Source organism: Dermatophagoides pteronyssinus, unplaced genomic scaffold (assembly GCF_027571235.1).
Source record: "Dermatophagoides pteronyssinus isolate colony J.1.1.1.1 unplaced genomic scaffold, Derpt_VIB-CSIC_2022.12 sq0001, whole genome shotgun sequence".
Lineage (NCBI taxonomy): Eukaryota > Metazoa > Arthropoda > Arachnida > Sarcoptiformes > Pyroglyphidae > Dermatophagoides > Dermatophagoides pteronyssinus.
In genome coordinates, this window is record NW_027461525.1 from 1,750,165 (window position 1) to 1,771,845 (window position 21,681).

Sequence of the window (21,681 nt, forward strand, 5' to 3'; positions counted from 1 at the left end):
ATAAATGGATGATGATGACAAAGATCACATTATCTATTTACTATATAGTCAAAGCCGGTTATATAATAATGTTTCGGTATTTATTGTTATTGTATTGATGTATGTTGAAAAGTTGATTCATTTGAAAATGCAAACAAAATTTTAATGATGACGATGACGATGATAATCCATTCATCATTATCAAAAAGGAAAAGTTTGGCTTGAATAGATCGAATGAATGAATGAATGAATGATGAGCAAAACAATGATTGTTTAAAGTAAAAAAAAATGTGGTGAAATTGGATCTTTTCGATTGTTATTTGGGTTTAGTTGTTGTTGTTTTTTCTCTATCTAGAATGTTTATATATGAATATTTTATTGAGAGTAATAAATCTTCAATCTAATAAAAGATAACCAATTGTGTATGATTGTGCCAAAACAAAGAATCATTTCACATCACATTTTTTCCCAATGTTAATTTTTCATATAACAAAACGAATGCGGAAGACATGCATGCAAAAAAACACAAACAAACAAACAAACACAGATAGAATATAAACCAATGATGATTGGCATAAAGTCAAAATCATCATCATCTGAATCATCTGAACTCAACTCTGATCTATTGTCATTGTGTGTTAGACAAAATGAACAATTATGACAATCAGGCAATCAGTAAATGTTATAGATTTGTTTGATTATTATAATCATTAAATGATAATTCATCATCAATGTTTATCAAAAAGAAAAACATGATGATGATGATGATTCAAATAATAATAAAAAACTGTTACGCTATTATCATCATGCATAGTCGGTCACGAATTGGATCAGGAATCTTGTCGATCAATCATAATCACATAACTAATTCGATTGATAAAAGGCCAAGAAAATTAAAGATTAAAATTAATGTTTGTTCATCATCTTTGTGATGATCGAAAAACAAAAAGGGGTTGATTAAATGCTAGTTTGTTTTTGAATTTCAGGAAAACCAGCAATATTCTCATATGAATTCATTGATGATCATGATGATAATAATGTCTGTTTGAAATATCTTGAGACATTTTGTTTTCCTTATAATTGCTCGTTTTGCCCCCTCCTTGTTGATGGTTACAGTTAATGATAAAACTAATTGATTATTATAATCATTAAAGATTCATATCATTTGTTATTATCATCCTCATTTTGCAAGAGTTTTTTTTGTTCAAAAACAATAATCATGTTTGGTAACAACTGGAACAAATAACCAAACAAACAAACAAAAAGAAAACCAGACTAATCTGATTTGGCAATCATAATCATTACTTGAAATGTAGATTTCATTTTTATTTTTATTTTTAAACAATGACAATGATGATCGAATGGCCAAAATTCACAAGTCTATCAAGATAAACCAGACAAACATACTAGACAATGAACTGGTGATAATTGACAGGTGCTGGTTACGATGTTAATGAAGAAGAAGAAGACAATTCGTTAGGGAAAAAAATCAAGGATAGTCTGTTATCATCAAAAAAAAGAGTTCTCAGTAGTTAATAAAGTAGGAAGAAAATTCTTGCGTGTGTGTGTGTGTATGTCTGAAAGATCATAATCAGTAAAAAAAAGAAGAAAATATTCACTTGAACACCATAATCATTGAGATTCTTTTTTTTCAAAATGAAAATATTTTTTTTGGAAAATTAAGATGGCAAATGAAGGAAGTAAAACAAAATAAAACATTATTCGAATGACCAGTGGTTAATTTTTTTTTCGTTGAAAAAATGTAAAAAAACCAGTTTGATTTGAATTATGCTGATGATTTTTTTTGCTATTAATTTACCAATTAGTAATTATGATAAATATCAGTGATTGGAATATTTTATAAGTTTTTTTTTGAAAAAAAATGATGATATTGTTGATAGCCAAGAAATTATATCAAATTCATCTGGTAGAATGTTTTGTTGGGTAATTTAATGATCTCATTGATTAATCAATAAAGATAGTGATCATAATGATTAACGATAATCGAATCATCATCTCATTAATATTCATCCAATACGTAAAAAACAGTGTGAAAAACATATAAAGAATTTTAATTTCACATTTCCGTATTCAGAATGAGAAATAGAAAAATACATCCTGGCCAGAAGGATGCCATGACCAAAGAAAAAAAAACCACAAATGTTAACCATTCTCGAAAAATAGATTCCCATCATTAGTGATTGAATCTTGACAATGTTGTATAATTTAATCAAATATATACAAAAGAATAGCCAATGTCTAATGAAATGTAAAATCTCATCATTTTCATTCAAATGATAAAGATCAAGGTTAAAAAAAATTGACATTAACTTTTTAAAAACATAATGTTAAATAAAAGAATCCGATACAAATCCTATTGAAATAATAGTCGTGACAATAACTTAAAAAACATTATGATGATGGTGGTGGTGGTAGTACCATTTGTTGCCCATTTTCTTCTATATGACATCAATATTTAAATAGTTAAAATCTGGTAAATAATAAAAATGAAGATTTCTTTCACAATAACCTCGATTTGTTTTTCGGTTATGATGTCGGTTCAATAGAACAACAACAAAAACAACAAAAATTCATCCGAAAACTAAAAATTTTACCAAATGCCCAGCATGTATAATTCGAATGACATCTCTCTCTGTGTGTGTGTGAAAAGAATGTTTTTATTTTATTTTTTTCGATCTTATCTTATTAATGATGATTGACAAGATTGTACAGGTGACCCAATCAAACACACACATACCAGAAGAATGACCATTCAGAAAAAATGAATTCTAATAAAATCATACAGGATTCAGATGAATTTGAAAAGTTCGATGATCGTATAGGTCAATAGAGAATGATAGAAGAAAAATCAAAAATCAATCAAACGCACCAATAAACACATAGATACAGACAGACACACAAAGATTCAGGAAACATTGAATAGACAAAGAACAAAAAAAAAAATCAAGTCTTTTGATTTTTATAAGCTGTATGAGAAAAAAAAATCTAAGGAGAAATCTATGCAGAAGGCAAACAACCTATGAATATTTTTGAATCAACGGTCAATGGCCAACATTAGAAAAAAATATATATAGAACTCTCCCACAAAAATTGTTTCTGTTCTATAAATCGGATGTATTATTTTATTTTAGTTATTGAAATCAAAAAATAATGACTCATCAAATCTTTTGGATTATTCAATAAGACAATTCAATAACAATAATAAAATTAATATTCATTAGCGAAAGAAAGAAAGAAAATTTCAAGGTAAGAAAGAATAAAATTGAATGCAATTCATTTATCATCAATAATAATAATGATGTTACTGAACAACACAAAAAAAAAATCCTGAAAGTTTTTTTTTAATAAATCCGATAAAATTTTCTCAGATTAATTGATGATTTGGTAATAAAAACACAGGAATGTCATTCATGCTTCGGACAATACATTCTTTACTTTACAAGATTTATGGCTTAAAAGTGAAGCTGTTTCGTTTTCTCGCATACACACAAATACAGGTAAACTAAAATCATTAAAAACGATAAAATAATCTTTGATTCAATAAAAGTAATTTATTAACGTAATAAAATAGAAAAAAACAAGAGACATTTTTATTTGTATTTGAACGACATCGAAACATTTCCTGTTGAAAGAAAGAATCATTCTAACCAAATTAACCCAACCGTCAAAATGGGTGGAGTATTTGATCGTTTGGGACAAATTTAATCATTTTCAATTGCTAATGCAAATTGATAAGATGAAAAATAAACGTTGACTTTCGCTTACATTGATGTTTTGTAATTTTGAAAAAAGAAAATTTGAAGGAAAAAAATCAATCAATCAATCAATCAAGGCATTCAGGCCACACGTGAAGGCGTAATGGTGCATCCCAACATTATGAATATAAATTCAAATCAAATATTCATTCTTCAACAGTAGAGAAAAATGTCCAATAACAAAATTGTGAATGTTTTTCAAATGTCCATCATTATTTTCAATAATTTTTTTCATTTCTATTTTGAATGATTTGTTATCATTATAATTATCATCATCATCATCATCATTATTACAAAAAACTTTAATGATGAATGATGTTTGGTCATCAAGATTAACGACAACAAATTTCCTTTTGGCCAATCTCGATGGTCATCAACAATTGGAAAAAATTTTTCACTTTGGAAAAAATTTCTTATCAGCTTGAGACCATCATCATTTTGGTAACACACAATGATAAAATTGTTGACAAATGATCATTTTTCTTTTTGTTTTGTTTCATATTCATAGAAAAAAAATTTAAAATAAATAAAAAAAGAGTGGATATTATCTTCATATGATCATTGGAAAAACAAATCATAAATGTCAAGTTTTTTTTATAATAATAATAAAAAATTCCATTTCAAAATAGAAGGCTATTTGAATGCTTGAAACTTGTTGACCTTTTTATTTTTATTTTTGTTGAAAATAAATACATTCTATGTATATGTGTGTCTGTGTGTGACATTTTTATTCATATCATTTCAATTCATGATGATGTTGTTGTTGAATAGAAAAAAAGGAATAAATTATTCAAGGTTCATTATGATGAACAATGTGGGTATTATTATTATTGTTACTGATATATGGGTTATAATGAATCGATGAACAAATGAAATTATTTTGGTAAAATGTAAAAAAAAACGATCAATCAAATTGGAAATCCAAATAAATAAATAAATGAAAATAACAAAAAGTCAATTTTCGTAAATTATATAAAATGACTGATGCAATAACATCGATGATTATCGATTGATCTATGTTCTAAATTTAAATCTAATATTTTATTCAAAACATCATCATCATCATAATCATAATCATCAACAACAACAACAGTTGGTTAAAATGGCAGCTTCTGCTTCATCATCATTTATGATGATTAACATAATGAAGAAGACATATATAGGAATTATAATCATCATCATCATCATGTTAATCATGATCGCGTGTATTGTCGATTATGGATTGTTATGTTATCATATGTAGATGGATTACGATGATGATATTTTACTGGTAATTAGATTTTTTGTTGTTATTGTTGAAGAACACCGCCTGATAATGTCAATGATTAAAGGTTCCCCTATAAAATGCTTATTTACATGTTTGAGGATACTTTGTTGTTGTTTTTCATTTATTTATTTATCACAAACAAAAAACGTGATGATTTGATCATTTGCTCGAGTGTTCATCCCAAATGGTCAACCCAAATATACAAATATAAAAAAAATGGTGAGGATTTAAAAAAGAAAATCTAGGCCAAAATAAAAGATTATTTAGAAAAAAATCAAAACAAAGCCAAACCGAATGAAATAACCAAATGATCATTGAAGATTTTTTTTTCGGGTTTTGTTTGGCTTATCGGATTGTATTTTGTTTCGGCATTTGACATTCATTTATTTTTGAAAAAAAAAATTTTCTTTTCATTATTGTTTCACTGAAAAAATATATTTTTAGTATTTTGAATACGGTTTGTATTTTGTTTTTCTGAAAATTTTTTCCACATCTATTGAATATCAATCACGAGCTTTTGTTGGAAAAAAAACATTCAATCATCATCGTGTGGATTGTAAAGATCGTGCTTACAAATAAGATTTCAATATGATGGTGACCACATGAAAATAATCACGAAATATTTTTAATTATCATTGATTATTGATTAGGAGGTGAATGGATTACATTTTTTGTTTTCGAATAAAATTAATATGTTTATGTGAAAACTTTGTTTATAAATCATGACTTGATTTTGAGGGGTGACAATCTATCTATCAATCTATCTATCATCTTTAAATGATTAACATTTATTTTCATCTATAAATAAAATATGTTGTTTACAGCAACAACAACATTTTCAATCTTAAGATTATTATTATTATTATTAATCATTTTTTTTTGTATAATCTTTATCATCATCATTTAATGGATGTTGTAACAAATCAATTTTCAAACATTGATGGACATTACGGAAATGATTTTAATTTCAATCTATCAATATTTAACATCATCAAACATGATTGTGTTTAGAAATAGAAAATTGATAAATTGATAACCGGAAAATATCCGAAACGAAATGATTTTCATTTTGTTTTGAATTTCAACAATTTTCTTTGACTTTAGGTACCACCGTATATTCAGGGTGTTTTCAATAATTTTGTCAATGTTTTTTTCTTTTACAAAAACAAAAATTCAATTAAACACAGGATGGGCGAAATTAGTTCAAAATGACATTTATTGATATTTGTAAAATAGAAAATTTTAAAAAAAAAAATTTTAAAAATAGAAACTAAATCACAGGAATTGTTTTTTTTCCAGAAGATTTGTCTGAACTAAATTTTATATATTGTATTGTAAACCAGGATTTGTCGGTGTTGTTGTTTGCTTTGAATAGATTGAATCCAAATCATTTTTTGTTCTACATGTCAAAAATATGTTTGTTTTGTTTTGTTTTTCTGTTGGAAAAAAATAGAAACCCCGTTAAGCACTAAATTGGAACCAATTTAGTGAAATAATGGACTATATAGGATAATAAATATGATTAAATAAATAATTTGACAACATTATTGCTGTTTAATGCATCATTTGTTCCTATTGTTGGATTTGTGGATGTCTATCAATTGGAACATGTTTTCTTTCTTTTTTTTGACAGGACTAAGTATTTCCACACACACACACACAGACATTGTCTGAAAATCTTGAACATCATTCGCATAGAAAAAAGATCGAAAAAAAATCTGATCCACGATGAATCAAAGCATCATCATCAACATGTCTAGGTATAATTAGCTAATCTACAACAACCTACTTGGCGACAAGGAAGCAGAACATCAGCGAAAATAAAAAAAAAATTCCCGAATAAAGCTTGTGTGTGAATGAAAGTTTTTTTTTATACACGTTATACATTCAGCAGTATCTTTCAAGAAAATAGTGAATGTGATAAACCATCAGACAAACAAAAATTATTGAAATAACTATAAGAAAATATATCGAGAAAAAAGAAGAGAAAAAAAATTCAATTTCTTTCACTCCTTCACTTGCACCAAAACAACAACAACAACATTGTTTTCAGCTTGATTGATTGATAGATTGAAAGATATGAGTATAGATAGAAAGATGGTCCAATGATGATGATGATGATGATAACGAACAGAACTGAGATTAATAAATTTTAAAATTATTATTATTTTTGTTGTTGTTGTTTTTTTCATCATATTAGATTGATTTGATTGTCGTGGTTGTGGCCAAAGTCATCATATTAGATTGATTTGATTTGTCTGCCATTCACAGTAGATAATGATAATAATAATCTTCATCAAAATGATGATGATGATGATTGCCATCATGACTGAATCATGTGATCTATTCGTGTGTAATTGAATTAAATTTTTTTGCTTATTAGAAAACAAAAAACTAAAAATTTAAAAAAAATTTAAAAAAGATTGAAAGATCGTGGCTATAGCATCATAAATAATTTGAATCAATACCGCCATCATAAATTTGGTTGATGATTCAGGAAATCATTATGTTTTTTTTTGTATTAATAACGAAAATAAAATAAAATAAAATTACATTGATTCAATAAGATTGATCGATGATCATATCAGAAGCCTATTTAAAATGCAATAATGATGAATTTAATTTCTACTGTTGTTGTTTTTAATCAAATGAAAATTTGAAATTGAATTTCAAAAGAAAATGCCGTTATGTGATCCTACAGTTATCATTATCATTGAAAAGAAACTTTGAATTCAAATCCATCATCATCATCATCTTACGTTTAATTCATGATCAATCATAAAAAAATTGGTTAGATTGAAATGAATAATCGTATACAATCAATTCAACAACAACAACAATCGAAACAACAACAACAAAAAGATGATGAAGGTCGATGATACTAAACAAAGAAAAAAACCATTATTATTATCCATACAGTTCTTTTTTTTACAATTGAAAAAAATAACTTTGTGGTAAGAAATGAGAATCATTAATCACAACAACAACAACAAAAAAATCCAGAATTCCATATATGATCATAATGGATAAATGAAAGGATTTATATACCTGAATGAATGATTTGCATCCTGATTGTTGGTTATGATGAAATTTTGAACAAAACCAAAAAAGAAACCTGTTGATCAAGTTGACATGATTGATAATTGTTAATATTGTTAATAATAATAATAATTAACACCTTGATCAAAATAAGGATAAGAAATATGATTTTTTCTATATAAGAATTTTTTTTACCGTTTTCATTCCATCATTTTAGTCATTCATCCATGCATGATGATGAAAAAATGCCCAAAAAAAAGAATGTATGAAATCATTTCCTCATTTTTTGTGAAAAAGGAATTTCTATTCTATTTTTATTTCGATTCTAAAATATATAATTCCAATTTTGGAGACAGAAAATTTGAAATTTTTAATCATAAAAAAAATCCAATCATATCTGACTGACATAAATAGAAATGAAATTTATAAATAATGACATATATCTTATCAAGAATTATCGGTTGTTTTTTTTCATTCATATTTATAATGATTTTGATGATGATGATGAAACCTGAAGGATTCAATTAGTGGAGAGAGCGAGAGAGAAAGAAACGGAACCGGGTAGTATTCAATTTAAACTTTACATTGTACAACCCATCAATCATATTTACAACAAAAAAAAACATCAATCAATCAATCGATCAATCGATTGAATGGACGATCGATTGTTCAAATTAAATGGGATGAATAAAATCTGAAACCTTCAACAAAGTCTTTTCATTTTTTTTCTCCCCATAAGATTTCGTAAAACTAAACAACGAAAAAAAAATAACAACTGTTTTGCTATAGTGATCAATCTATCTAGCTATCAATCTATTCGATTACATACATCATCATATCAACAACAACAACAAAAAATGATTTAAAAATAGAATCCACAACAGTAAAAAAAATGTGTCTGTCAATTTTCTATTGAAATTATTGACCATTTCTCTTTTTTCTCGGTTTTTGTGTGGTCTGTTCAATTCAATCGATATCAGCACAATTATTAGATTTTCTTACGCCTGATCAACAAAACCAGAACAAACAAACAAAAGTGAGAAAGAGAATATTTCATCACAATGATCAAAAGCGAATGACAAAATGATTGTTTTCATTCGACAATTTGAAATCCTGACCAAAAAAATTGTTGACATACGCAATTCCAAAAAAAAAAACATATATTTAATAAATAATCAATTATCTTATCAAAAATAACTGTAAATAGACATTATAATGACAACTTTATCTATTTTGATTGTCATTTTAACATATGTATAATTTAACACGGAATAAAATTAAGTTGAACAAATTTCATCACGATATATGTTTGTTGATCATCATATGATTAAAATCAATTGATTTTTTTTTCGCAAGTATTAAGACAAACAAACAAACAAACAAAAATGTAATTACAAATTCAAACACCATCACCAAATATCAGGATATACAAAACATAAAAATAATGATGCTATTTTTAATTCGATAAATGAATGAATGAAGAAAAATTGGTATTCGATTAGCTTGGAAATTTTGTATTGGCGGAAAAAAATATTCATTCAATTGATCATGTGAAAAGTGAAAATCACTAAAGACGAATAAATTCGTTGGAACATAAACAAACATTCAAGACAAATTGAAAATGAAATAGAAATAGTAATGAATAAAATTTAGCTATTGGCCATCATCCTAATCATCATCATTATGATGATGATTACCACGAGCCAAAAAAAAACGATAATTAAATTCATTTAAAGAAATACACGTTGTTCGTTTTATGGTGAGATTGTATAATTATTACGGATGTTTGTGTATGTGGATAAATAAATGTGTAAAAATAGACTATCGTTATAACAGGTAAAAAAAAGGATTAGAAATTTTTTGGCCACAGAACAACAACAACATCATCATTATTTATTGATAAAAAAAACACTTACCAGAATAGGTATCGAATGCAGTTGGCACATAATCAGTTGGATAACCATTGGTTGTATATGATACGATTAAACTAGTTTTACCAATAGCATCATCACCAACAAAAACACATTTTAATTTACGTAATTTTTTTGTCAATTTTGTTGATTGTGATTTGGTAGCCAAATGATTTGATTGTTGTTGTTGAGTATGATGATGATTATGATTCTGGTGATGATGATGATTAATCGATAATTTCGTTGATTTAGACATTTTTGATCATATTTATTATGGCATTTAGAAACATTTACACACAAACAGAATTCACAACAACGATGAAATTAAAAAGAAAAAATTCCCTCGTTCCAAAGATTCGTACCACTTGTCGTTCAAAGTTGAATACGAAATTATAATGAAAAGAAAAAGATAAAAACTAGAAGAAAAAAAAACAAGTTTGATTAGCAAATGAAAATCATCATGAAACAAAATTTATTCACCACACAATGGTTGTGCAAATGAAACAATCCCCAATAATTTTCAAAAAAAGAAAAAAGGGAAATTTTCGCTATTTTGTACCAACAAACAAACAGGCAATATTTGCGGTTAGTTTTTTTTTGTTAAGTACAAGCAAATCTTTGAATAATTTATTCAATTAAAAATTGTCAGATCCACAACAACAATCGTCATCGATTAATGCAATCAAAAAATAGTAACCAAAAACAAAAAACAAAAACAAAAATTGAATAGGAAAAAATCAATGAAGGAATCAATCGAGAAATTATGGCTGAAAATGACCAAGGTATTCGCTTATCGTTTCTATCATTGCAACGGTTTTTTCCATTTGATAATAAATAAACTGATTGCATAGATTTTAACAAACAAACAAAAAATACTTGTATATCAATTATCATTTGGAAATAATTATAATAATCCCTTGAGGAAATTAAAAAAAAAAAGAAAAAATAATATAATTTCAATACAAAAAACAACCAAAATGATTTGAAATTTTGATCGAATTATGTATGCTAATTTATCAAAAAAAATATATAAACAAAATTATCAATGACAATGTAAGCCAATTTATTTAAATCAAATAGTAAAATCATTAAGGGAATTTTTGTTTTCATTTCCATTGACATAAGTATTAATTTGATATAAAACCATCGGGAAAAAAAGTGGACACATGTCTATCGAAAAAAAATGGAGAGAGAGAGAAAATTTAACTTTTCATCAAAGTTTCTTCATTTACTATTTATCGACCTATAATGCAAAATTTTTTGACCCGATCCAAACATTCAACAACAACAACAGTTTGATTATATAAATCCGAAAGCCTGTCAAAATCATCATCATGATGCTGCTGAACTTTGAGACATTTGATTGGCAAATATTTTTGAATTTGAAAACTTGACCACATTCATATATAATACATTTAATCGATTTAAATTGATCTTTAAAAGATGGATTCATTTATATGGATATATATTGAAAGATTTGATCGATTTTAAAGCATCCACTACCATTATATGAATGTAAGCAGATACAAAATAATTGAAGCGAACGATACAAAATGATCGATTGTACATCACACAACAGAAAATCTAAAATGCTGACTCTTTAAAATGAACAATTTGCATAGATAAGTTTATCGGAAACGTTTGTTGTTGGCCTTCATTTTAAACGTTTTAGCAAATATAAACTGAAAACAGATAACAAACAAACAAACAAACAAACAAACAGAAAAACTATTGTCACATGGATTTATTGGAACCAAACCGAATGAATTTTATGATCAAATCGTATAAGATGAAATACTTATGCCGGTTATAGCTAAAAGGAAAAAGGCTACCGTTTTTTTTTTAATTCAAGGGCCAAATCATTTGTGTAATCGTGTGATAAAAAGCCGGAAAGTAAGTTGAAAGACAACCAAAATAATTTAATATTACGAATGCATAGAGCAAACTATATGAATCATTATTGTAATAATGAACAACCAGATGAAAACAGGATGAAAACAATTTTTCGAAAAAACGCCGGATATTTCACAGATGCAATAACAATACAGAAAAAATAACTTACCTTTTTGTAATTACTTAATTCTCAAACAGCCATCCATAAGTTTAATGATTCACATTCGATTGATTATGTTGATTGAATTGAAACAACAAATCTTTGATAAATTTTCATTATTTTTAAGCGATGTTTATCATAACAAAAAAAAACTTTCAATTCGGCGAACAGAAAAGTTCGACGATCCACAATGACCGACGAATGAATAATAAAAGCAGGTGAGAGAAAAAAAAATGAACAACAGGTTGTTGCTTTGCCTGACAAACCGCCATTTTACAAACGTTCAAACAACTATTATCATTTTGGCATAAAGGTAGAAGCATCGATTTACGTCGACGAAACCTCTATATAGTTGATTAATTTCCCTTTATAACAAACACAGGTGTAATACGGCGGATAGATAAAACTTGTTTCAATGCAAACATTATCCCCCTATAGAAACAAGTTAAAAATTGATGTTTAAAACCGACAAAATAATTATCAACGACATCTATTGATTAAAATTATTGTAAAGATTTTAAAATTAATTTTTTTTTATTTATTCAATTTGATTTTGTCAGAAATTATTTTTTTTTCAATTAGAAATTCTCATTTAAAACAATAATAATAATGACAATGAAAGTAAGATTTGCGCGAGCACAAAAAAAAATAATGATTGAATGATTACACAATTGATTGATAATTTGAAAATTAATAGCGAAATTCTTGTCTGTCTGTCTGGTTGTTTGTTGGATGTGGGGGTGTGTGTGTGTGTGTGACTGCAATACATATTTACTTTTAACCAAAAAAAAAAAGAAAAAAATGTTATCAAAACAAATGAACTGAATTTGAATGAAAAATCGAGTTTGAAAAAAACTGGTTACTAATTCACCATTTTTAATGATGATCTTTTTTCAGCTATTTCAAGTGATCATTTTTTGTTGAGTGGAATTACAAATTTCATTTGGTATATTTGTGTGTGGGCGGTTATGTGTATTTAAAACGAAAAAAAAATTATCAAAAAGAACAAGTTAACACAATGAGAAAATCAAGAAAAAAGGAGATAAGAATGGAGACAGCCAGAACAAGAATACATCTTTTCAGGGATTGTAATTATAGGTGAATATTATTTATAATTTGATTGATAAGTTTTTTTTCGATCGATGCAAACTTTTCTGTTCACGTTTGCTTTTTTCATTGAAAATCGTGAAAAAAATAAATTCTGAATGAAATGAATGACACACGTACAACAAGAATGATAAAAATGATTATTGACGAGATGAAAATGAGAAATGGATCTCATTCTGTGTGGTGATAACAATTGCATTGTTTGTGTATTTACCATTCAGCATCACCTAAAGCTCGTGAGAAGACATAATCTTTTCCTTTTAGATTCATAATACCATCTTTGAAATAGAATTTCCATTTATTCCTTGTTCTAGTGACCTGATTCAAAGAAAAAATTCCCAAATATTAGGAACAGGTATAATTGAAAAAACAACCAACCTTATCATATTGACAAACGACAACATTGTCTGTTTCGAAAAGTTCGACTGGATCTTCATCACTTACATCATCTTCTGAATTTAATGGCTCCTAAGTTTTCATATAAACTAATGAAGAATTCAAATTTAAAAATCATTTGGATTCATACCTCTTCCACACCAGCTTCATTCTCTTCATCATTCATTTCATCATCATCACCATCGAGATCATCATCATTGTCACGATAATCATCCAGATCATCATCATCATTGGAATCATCACTTGAATCATTAGTTTGATCATTATAGCCATCCAATTGAGCCACACGACCACCAGCTCCAGAACTTGGTCGTGATTGTTGTTGTTGACCAATTGATTGCTGCTGTTGTTGTTGAGCTCCACTCGTCAATACCGAGGGGATTGTCTGTGGTAATGTGGAAAGAACTTGACCACGAACTATTTGTTGTAATGGTGTTGTTGTTATACCCATATTCGGTTGAACGCCAGCTGTACGAATTGCATATGGAATGGTTCCAGGAGCTAGACCTATTTTCATATGAAAAACATGATTATAATTAATAACATTATAAATAACAAACGAACCTTGTTGAAAAACTGGCTGTCCACCTGGTGCAGCATGTAAGATACTATTACCATGTTGAAGATTGATTGAATTCAATAAATCTTGATTAATGACAAATGTTCCAGTGCCAGGAGGTCCCTAATATTGTCAAAATATTTAATTATATAAAGATAATTCATTCGAAACACAAACAATTACCATATTATTCGGTAGCATTATCAATTTGTGCGTTCCAGATAACATTCCAGATGGAAATTTGACTTCCTAAATACGGATAATGTGGAAAAATATGATTGATAAAAAAATTAGTAAAATCTAAGTGTGTGTTCGATCAAATTAAAATCGACAACACAGATAAAATGAGTTTTTTTTTCTTAAAAAAGCACACATAGAAAGAAATTATACCAGATCGGATGACTGGTTGGGAGGTAGGTGAGGAAAACACAAACACATACATAACGGATATGCATCAAATCGGATGCATGTGTTGGTGCTTAAAATATTAGAAACATAAAGGCGACAATTATTAGAATAGGACAAGGATTTGTACGGACTTTGTCACGAAATGAAATTGCGAGAAAAAATTTTTTAAACCGTTATTAGAATTAAGAAAGCGTTGAAGCGATAGATAGCTAGAATCCTATTAGCGATTAGATTGTAAGCTTAGACTAATGTGATTCAGCAACAACATTTTTGAGTATTATACAATAAGACCTACAACCTTATGAGAATTGTTTGACATATGTGTACCACCACCAATACCAATATTAATAGCACCACCACCAGCACCAATGTTATTGTAATGGCTTTGTCCTGCGGTATTACGGTCTAAGAACTGTCCGGAAGTGGAGGTAGAACTATTCGATGATGATGTAGCAACATATGGGGATAAAAAGGGCGATGATGAGGATGGTTGATTCATAAATGAATTCAAATATTGCTGCATAACCATTTGTTCATGATGGTTATGAGCATTTGCTCCTGTTGCAGTTCGATCAGGATAGATTAATGAACGATTTGTATTTGTAGCAGTCGATAGATTGATTGGTATTGATTGTGAAACGGGATAATTATGTTGTCCGCTACCAATAGCCATATGATTACCAATACCATCTTGGGAATTCATTCGTGAAATAATTGCGGCATCAGCTAAATCATTTAGATTAATCTGTTGCTGAGGATTATGAATCGATTTCTGACTATTGTTGTTTGATTGTCGTTTGTTAGATGGACGAATATCCATTCTCATACGTTTATGATTATTACTACTATTAATATTAATTATATCGCTATTATAATGCCTATTAGTATTAAAATTATTATCGCTACTGCTTATTGCTAATGAATTGACATTCTTAAATGTTGATCGACCCTGTGAGGAAGAGGTGTTTGCTTCTGCAGATGTTGTTGTTGTTGATAGGGGTGAATTAAAAGATCCTCTAGCATCAGCATTACTATTACCCATCCCATCACTCCCTATGCCAATATGACTGGAAATATTAGAGCTACTAGAAACACCACCACCACCACCAACATCCATAGACCCGATAATCATTCCACTAGCTAATGTATGATGAACATGCTTCCCATCACCTCCACTACCACCAGTTTGCCGCTTATTGGTTTTTTGACTCGTTGATAACGAGGAATTTGTTGGGGAAATTGATGATGATACCTGTAATAATGTTGGCGTTCCAGCATGGGGCCCTCCACCATTAGGCGATGCTGAAGTAGTCATACCAATGAATCCGTGTTGTGATTGAGGCTGCTGTTGCAATGAATGCGTATTCTGAACGATAGCCGATGCACGAAACATTGTCGGCTGTTGTTGCGGCTGCTGAGGAAGATGACCAGAGAGGGTCGTCGCCAGAGTTGGTGCCGCTATCGTTGTTACAACATTTTGCTGCGATTGCGATTGATTAGTGACCATCACAGTGTTAGAATTAGCGGATATCGTTGGCTGTTTTTTTGAAGTTGTGGCCGTACTGGCAATATTCTCATCAGAAATTTCCTTTTTTATTACTTTCGATGAGATATTGTTGGTGGTTTTGGAATTGGATGCATTGCTGTTACCGCCATTTTTTTGTACGTGATTTGGATTCGATGTAATCACTGATGTTGTTTGACCTTGACCGGTATTACTTTGCTGCTGTAGCTGCTGCTCACGATCTTTTTTCTGACTATTTTTCGATGACTTTTCGGCTTTTGATGACGAATTTGTAGAAGTTGTAGTTGTATTAGTTGTCGTCGAAGTCCCCGACGTTGTAGTCGATGACGATGGAGACGCAGCTTGAGCTTGAGCCTGTTGTAATGCATGCTCAACCGCACGTGATTCCAATACTTTACGTTCCCATGTTTGTTTCAAATCCTGTATCACTTGTTCATCGATTCCATCATCCAGAAAAACTTCACGTATCGATGCGATAACATCATCAATGACTGATTTGTAAAATTTTGGCTAATTTTAATGAAATTAAACAAATAATTATATTCAAGACAATTTGTATTTAAATTTTGTTTTAAAAATTTTAAAAAGCATTCTTTAGCAAAGGTCACCAGATGGCGTCCTTGCTCACCGGATAAAACAAGAATATAGGGTAATTACGACAATATCACGTGAATGTGGTGGACGAGGTTTCAAAAAAGTGTCCAATGAACCGGACGTTGAAGAATTACAAACTCCAATGATACTAGCATTATTGGCGATTGTCATTCTATAGCCACAACAATCATTCTGGTGATGATGATAATTTTGGTTATGATAGAATGGTGGTAATGTTCGTCGTGATGATGGTGAATGGAAAAATCTTGAGTTATCTAATTGTTGTTGACGGCAAGGTTGCCAAGCGGGCAATAATGATCGTTGAGCAGAGAATCGTTGATGATTCGGTGAATATGAAAGAGGATATGATGATGGTAGATAACCATAATTATTAGTATGATGCTGTTGTTGCTGGCATGCATTCCAAATTCTTGATAGTGAAGGACTACCCATTGTTTGAAATGGGATTGGTCCAAAAATATTTGAAGGAATTTGTTGTCGATTGCAGTTATCATTTCGCTGTTGTTGCATTATATTTATTTTTTTTGTTAATAAAAAGCTAAAGATTTGTTCTGTCGCTTTTTGCTAACGTTGAATATGTGAAATTCTAATCACAATTTTAAAGCTTATGCTTCATTTGTTTTAAAAATTAAAACTGAAAAAATCGAACCTATTTAAGTAAATTCGACAATTACACGATTAACAAAAAAAACTATAAATCTAAGCTATTACACTATTACAGCGCACAAACAACAACTGAACAAATTATTCGTGTTGATTACTTTAATAATGTTTTTAAAAAATTTCCCAAACTACCATCCACCATCCGATAATGATTAACAACCTGTTGTCATCAATCATTGTACCATCATCATGAACATCATTACCATCATAATCAGAAACAAAACCATCATCACCATGGAAATGAATGTTTTTTCGCTATCATTTCAAAGAAAAATCTAATAAATAAATACTCACCACAGTTGCAGCGGCCATTTTAAATTTAAATTGAAAATAATTCTTTTTAAATTTGTTTGCGAAAAATAGATAATGTATTCAGTACCCAACACAAACACACACGTATGTGGGACTGTCCGTAATCCAGGTGTTCAAATATGATGAATTTTTTTTTTAATGAGACATTAATCACTATTGGAAACCAACGATAGTATCAAGATATTTGGAATTGCACAACCGTATCAATCAGCGATTTTGATGAATTCAATTTAATTGAAGAGTTTTTTCTTTTGATTGATTATTATAATATATTGAATGATGATAATGAGCCAAAATAGATAGTGATGATGATAAGGCAAATGATTATTTTAAAAAAAATGAGATAATGAGTTAAACTAAAGTGGAGTTGGTATTGTGCATATATAAATATAACACGCCAATACGATTGAATTGAATCAATCAATAAGATGAGTAACTATGATATTTCGATGATTGATCAAATTTTTTTTTTTGAAATGTGCAAAAATTTTTATACAATTTTGATTTAAAGATGAATGGCAACAGATGAGTACAATTTTTACCAAAAAAAAACAAATTCTTTTTTTTTGTTCCAAACTAAGAATTTTGAAAGTAATAAAAATTGAATAGAAAAAAAATTAAAATTTCTGTTTTTTTAATGATGAACAGAACAAAAAATCTACTTACCGGTGATTAGTAAATGATTAGGATTTCAATCGATGAATAAAAATGTCGAGCTTGAAATTGATTATTATCTTTTTTTTTTTGTAAATTCAATTTTATGTGGACAATATTTCTGACATTATAATGATTTTTTTCAGGTCGAATATGAATGTCATATATAAAGATGTGTTAAACAAAAATACAATTAATTTGGATGGTCATTGTCATCACGAATTTTAAAAAAAAATACGAACAGATCAACCTGTCAACCGATCGACAAATGCGAATTGGAATAATTTTCAATGATGAAATTGAGTTTGTTTATACAATTCGAATGTTTGTTTTTCGAAGGGTTCAAAGGGCAAATCTTTATTTCTTTTTTGTTCGATTATTCTTAATGTTGTTTTTTTTTGGATTGTTCAATTGAAACTCAAACAAAACATCACTTATCCCGTATGTATGGATACGAATCGAAAACCAGAACGCCAAATTTCACCCATTGCCATCTTCATGATGATGATGATGATGATGGAGAAAAAAAAATTATTATCGTGCCTCTATCCTCCATCATCAATCTCATCAATGCCGTATGAATAGTAGTGGTTCATCTCAACAGCTATGAAACGCATGCCCAATACCACTCAAATGCTCACTTGCAAACAATCATCATTCGACAATCATACGCCGCGCGCTTGTTCATCTTTCCACAATTTTTTTGCCTGTCGTATTTATATATACTGGCTCTATGTAGGTTGGCTAAATGGATACCGCCTCTTTTTTTTCTCTTTTCAATATTTGTCATTGTCATAATAGTTGTAACCGAATACAGTGAAATTAGCTTTAAGCAAATTATAAATTTCTCTCCACTATTTTAATTGTCAACAGGTGTCGTTATCAAATCTTTGATTTTCTATTTTTTCCGAGTAATGACTGTATTTATTTCATTTTATATGATTAATTTGTTTGGCAGTAGTGGCAATAAGAATTATTGTCTGTAAGAATATGCTAGAACCTGGGTACATACATTACCTTATAATCACAGTTTCTATTTGAATGAATAAAGCGAAATGCAAAATTTGTAACTATTCATAAATGAAATGATAAATTTGACCGCCTTTTTTTGCAAAACATTAGCTTATATTTTATTTAAATTATTGAAATTGTTTTTTTTTCGTTAACATCAATAACTATTGTTAAAATATAACGAATTATGAATAATAATCGTCATCACACAGAAAATGATTTGGAAACAATGATGGAAGAATCCATGCTATACGATATTGATAATCCGATTGATGAACAAGATGTAGAAATGTCGACAAATTGTATCGAAGACTCCGGTGTTGGTGGTTTCATGTCATCAACGTTTACCAATAATATTGATGATCCATTTTTTCGATCCCGGCAAAATCTATCCTCTTTAGAATCTAGCGATTTATATAGAACAAATATCAATATGACGACTATGACAGCATCAAAATCGATGTCTTTATTGTCCGATCAATCATCATCACGTGTCCGCGATATATTTTATTGTTCGAATTATTTTGATCTCAACGATATTCTATCACAAACTATTCGTTTATCGGTAAAATTTCAACGTACAATACCAAAATTAGGTTATCTAGATCCTAGCCAACAACAACAGCATCAAGAAGATTGTACAAGCGATCTGATTAACCATGAAATTGTCATTGGAACAAAATTAGAATTACCATTATGGATTGTAAAAGAATTGAATGGCGATCGTGCTGTAACAGTTAATTTACCAAAAGGATATAATCTAATTTATCGAGGAATTCTTGAAGCCGATGCTAATTGTGTTAATCTACATAAATTAGGACCTAATTATTATTTAACCGGACGACATTTGACCGGTATGAATCTGTCCGAAAGTGAAGATGTAGCAGTTTCTATGTTAAGTACATTTAAACAACGATTCCGTCGTTTGGTTAATTTCGCTTTGAGTGGAAATACTTCTGGCCGTAGTGGTACTAATGGATCAATATCAAATATGGATGATAATGGCAATTCATTACATGAATCTACATGTTCATCAATATCAAAATTAGATTCAATGATCAAAACTGATCAACATGAACGATTTTTACGTGAAACAGGCAGTAAAGGTCCAACATCAATAACTGATGAAACATTAAACGATATGAATCAATTCGTTGGACGTCTAGATAATTGGGAACGAGAATTATTAAATGTTGGTCGACGTTTAGCTAGCCAAATGAAATCATGGGAAAATCGTGATTTAATACGTATCAAAGCCAATGAAATGGTTTTAAATCTAAGAAAAAGAAAGATACTCCTTAACACCCATAGCGACAGATTGATTTGATAATGATTATCTTTTACACCATCTTATTATTCTGCTCACTGTGATAAATAGTTTTTTTAAATAAACAATTTCCATAATAAATGTACAAAAAAAAACAACAAATTCATTTGAAATGTTTCGTTTTGTTTTAACTTGTCAATTTGCATCCGATTCAGTTATTATATCGATGATGAAAAATTTTCTATTTATTTTCATTTTATTGGTCACAGGTGGTTCGGATGGATGTGGTTAGTATAATTTAGTTGATTTTGTTTTCAAAATTCTTCATATATTTTTTACTTGTTTGATTTTTTTTACAGATATACAGTTATTTGAAAACAGTAAGTTATTGTAAAGTATAGTTTTGAATTTATTAATAAAAAATTTATTAAATCAAAGACGAATGTTTTGTTAATGAGGATTGTTACGGAATTGCTGAATATTGTGCTCTAATTCCAAGTGAATTTAGTCATTTGTTTGTTGGAACCTGTGAATGTATGGATGGTTTCGTAAAAAATTCGATGAATGGTCAATGTGAAGTGAAAATATCATGCCAATTCAACGAAAACAATCCTTTAGAATCATCTTGTCCACCAAGTCATCGTTGCTTACGACATCCACAAAATTTTACCATTCAATATTGCATTTATAAAGAAGTTGGCTATGTTAAACGATTTGGAAATTGTCCGGAAAATTATACAGCCACTATTGATAGAACTCGTTGCATTGAAAATTGGTCCTGTCAAAATAACAAACAATGTTTTAATGGTTATGTTTGTGATAAAACATTCGGAATTTGTCGCTGTCCAAAAGATACATTTGTAGATAATGATGGCTATTGTCGAAAAATTGAACGAAAAAAAGAATTAGTAAATTTAATGAATGATTGCATATTTTTTCATTTTCCTTTTATCACTTCAATAGCTTTAAATTGTTTATTCATTTCGATTTTTTTATTTAACAAATTCTCAGAAAACTTGATTGCATTGAATATTTGGCTAAATAAATGAAAAACAAAATACTGCAGTAATAAAAAAATTTTGTTTTTTTTTATTAATAGCTTATTTGGAAATATTTTTTTTAAAAAAAACATTTTCACAA

The 21,681-nt window shown here is 28.8% G+C and overlaps 4 protein-coding genes across 6 annotated transcripts in view; 2 read left to right on the plus strand and 2 right to left on the minus strand.

The window, feature by feature from the left end:
* The window catches only part of LOC113793221 (uncharacterized), a 21,146-nt gene extending 8,740 nt beyond the window's left edge, over positions 1 to 12,406 (minus strand). The window contains exons 1-2 of the mRNA XM_075820565.1: positions 12,034 to 12,406; positions 9,978 to 10,387 (exon numbers count right to left, since the gene is read on the minus strand). Of these exons, the coding sequence (XP_075676680.1) occupies positions 9,978 to 10,227 (250 nt within the window). The 5' untranslated portion in view covers positions 10,228 to 10,387; positions 12,034 to 12,406. The remainder of the gene's footprint in view (positions 1 to 9,977; positions 10,388 to 12,033) is intronic.
* A 133-nt stretch (positions 12,407 to 12,539) lies between these two features.
* Positions 12,540 to 18,963, minus strand: LOC142645129 (uncharacterized). Of its 3 annotated transcripts, XM_075820559.1 has the most exons (8): positions 18,276 to 18,963; positions 17,592 to 18,185; positions 14,790 to 16,529; positions 14,270 to 14,335; positions 14,092 to 14,209; positions 13,658 to 14,034; positions 13,510 to 13,599; positions 12,540 to 13,449 (listed from the first exon to the last, which is right to left on the minus strand). In XM_075820559.1, exons 2-8 carry the CDS (start codon positions 17,607 to 17,609, stop codon positions 13,342 to 13,344), a joined length of 2,517 nt encoding a protein of 838 aa, XP_075676674.1. In that variant the 5' UTR covers positions 17,610 to 18,185; positions 18,276 to 18,963; the 3' UTR covers positions 12,540 to 13,341. The 3 variants fall into 3 exon arrangements, with proteins under 3 accessions (XP_075676674.1, XP_075676671.1, XP_075676673.1); XM_075820556.1 differs by lacking the exons at positions 17,592 to 18,185; positions 18,276 to 18,963 and adding an exon at positions 16,677 to 17,187; XM_075820558.1 differs by lacking the exons at positions 17,592 to 18,185; positions 18,276 to 18,963 and adding an exon at positions 16,677 to 17,186 and having other exon boundaries at positions 14,793 to 16,529.
* A 369-nt stretch (positions 18,964 to 19,332) lies between these two features.
* On the plus strand, positions 19,333 to 20,682 carry Psf3 (DNA replication complex GINS protein Psf3). Its single transcript, XM_027343438.2, has one exon. It carries the CDS (start codon positions 19,462 to 19,464, stop codon positions 20,599 to 20,601), a length of 1,140 nt encoding a protein of 379 aa, XP_027199239.1. The 5' UTR covers positions 19,333 to 19,461; the 3' UTR covers positions 20,602 to 20,682.
* Positions 20,683 to 20,712: 30 nt separating this feature from the next.
* On the plus strand, positions 20,713 to 21,615 carry LOC113793538 (uncharacterized). Its single transcript, XM_075820598.1, has 3 exons — positions 20,713 to 20,828; positions 20,901 to 20,921; positions 20,980 to 21,615. The coding sequence occupies exons 1-3, from the start codon at positions 20,714 to 20,716 to the stop codon at positions 21,588 to 21,590; spliced, it is 747 nt and encodes a 248-aa protein (XP_075676713.1). The 5' UTR covers position 20,713; the 3' UTR covers positions 21,591 to 21,615.
* Positions 21,616 to 21,681: the final 66 nt, after the last annotated feature.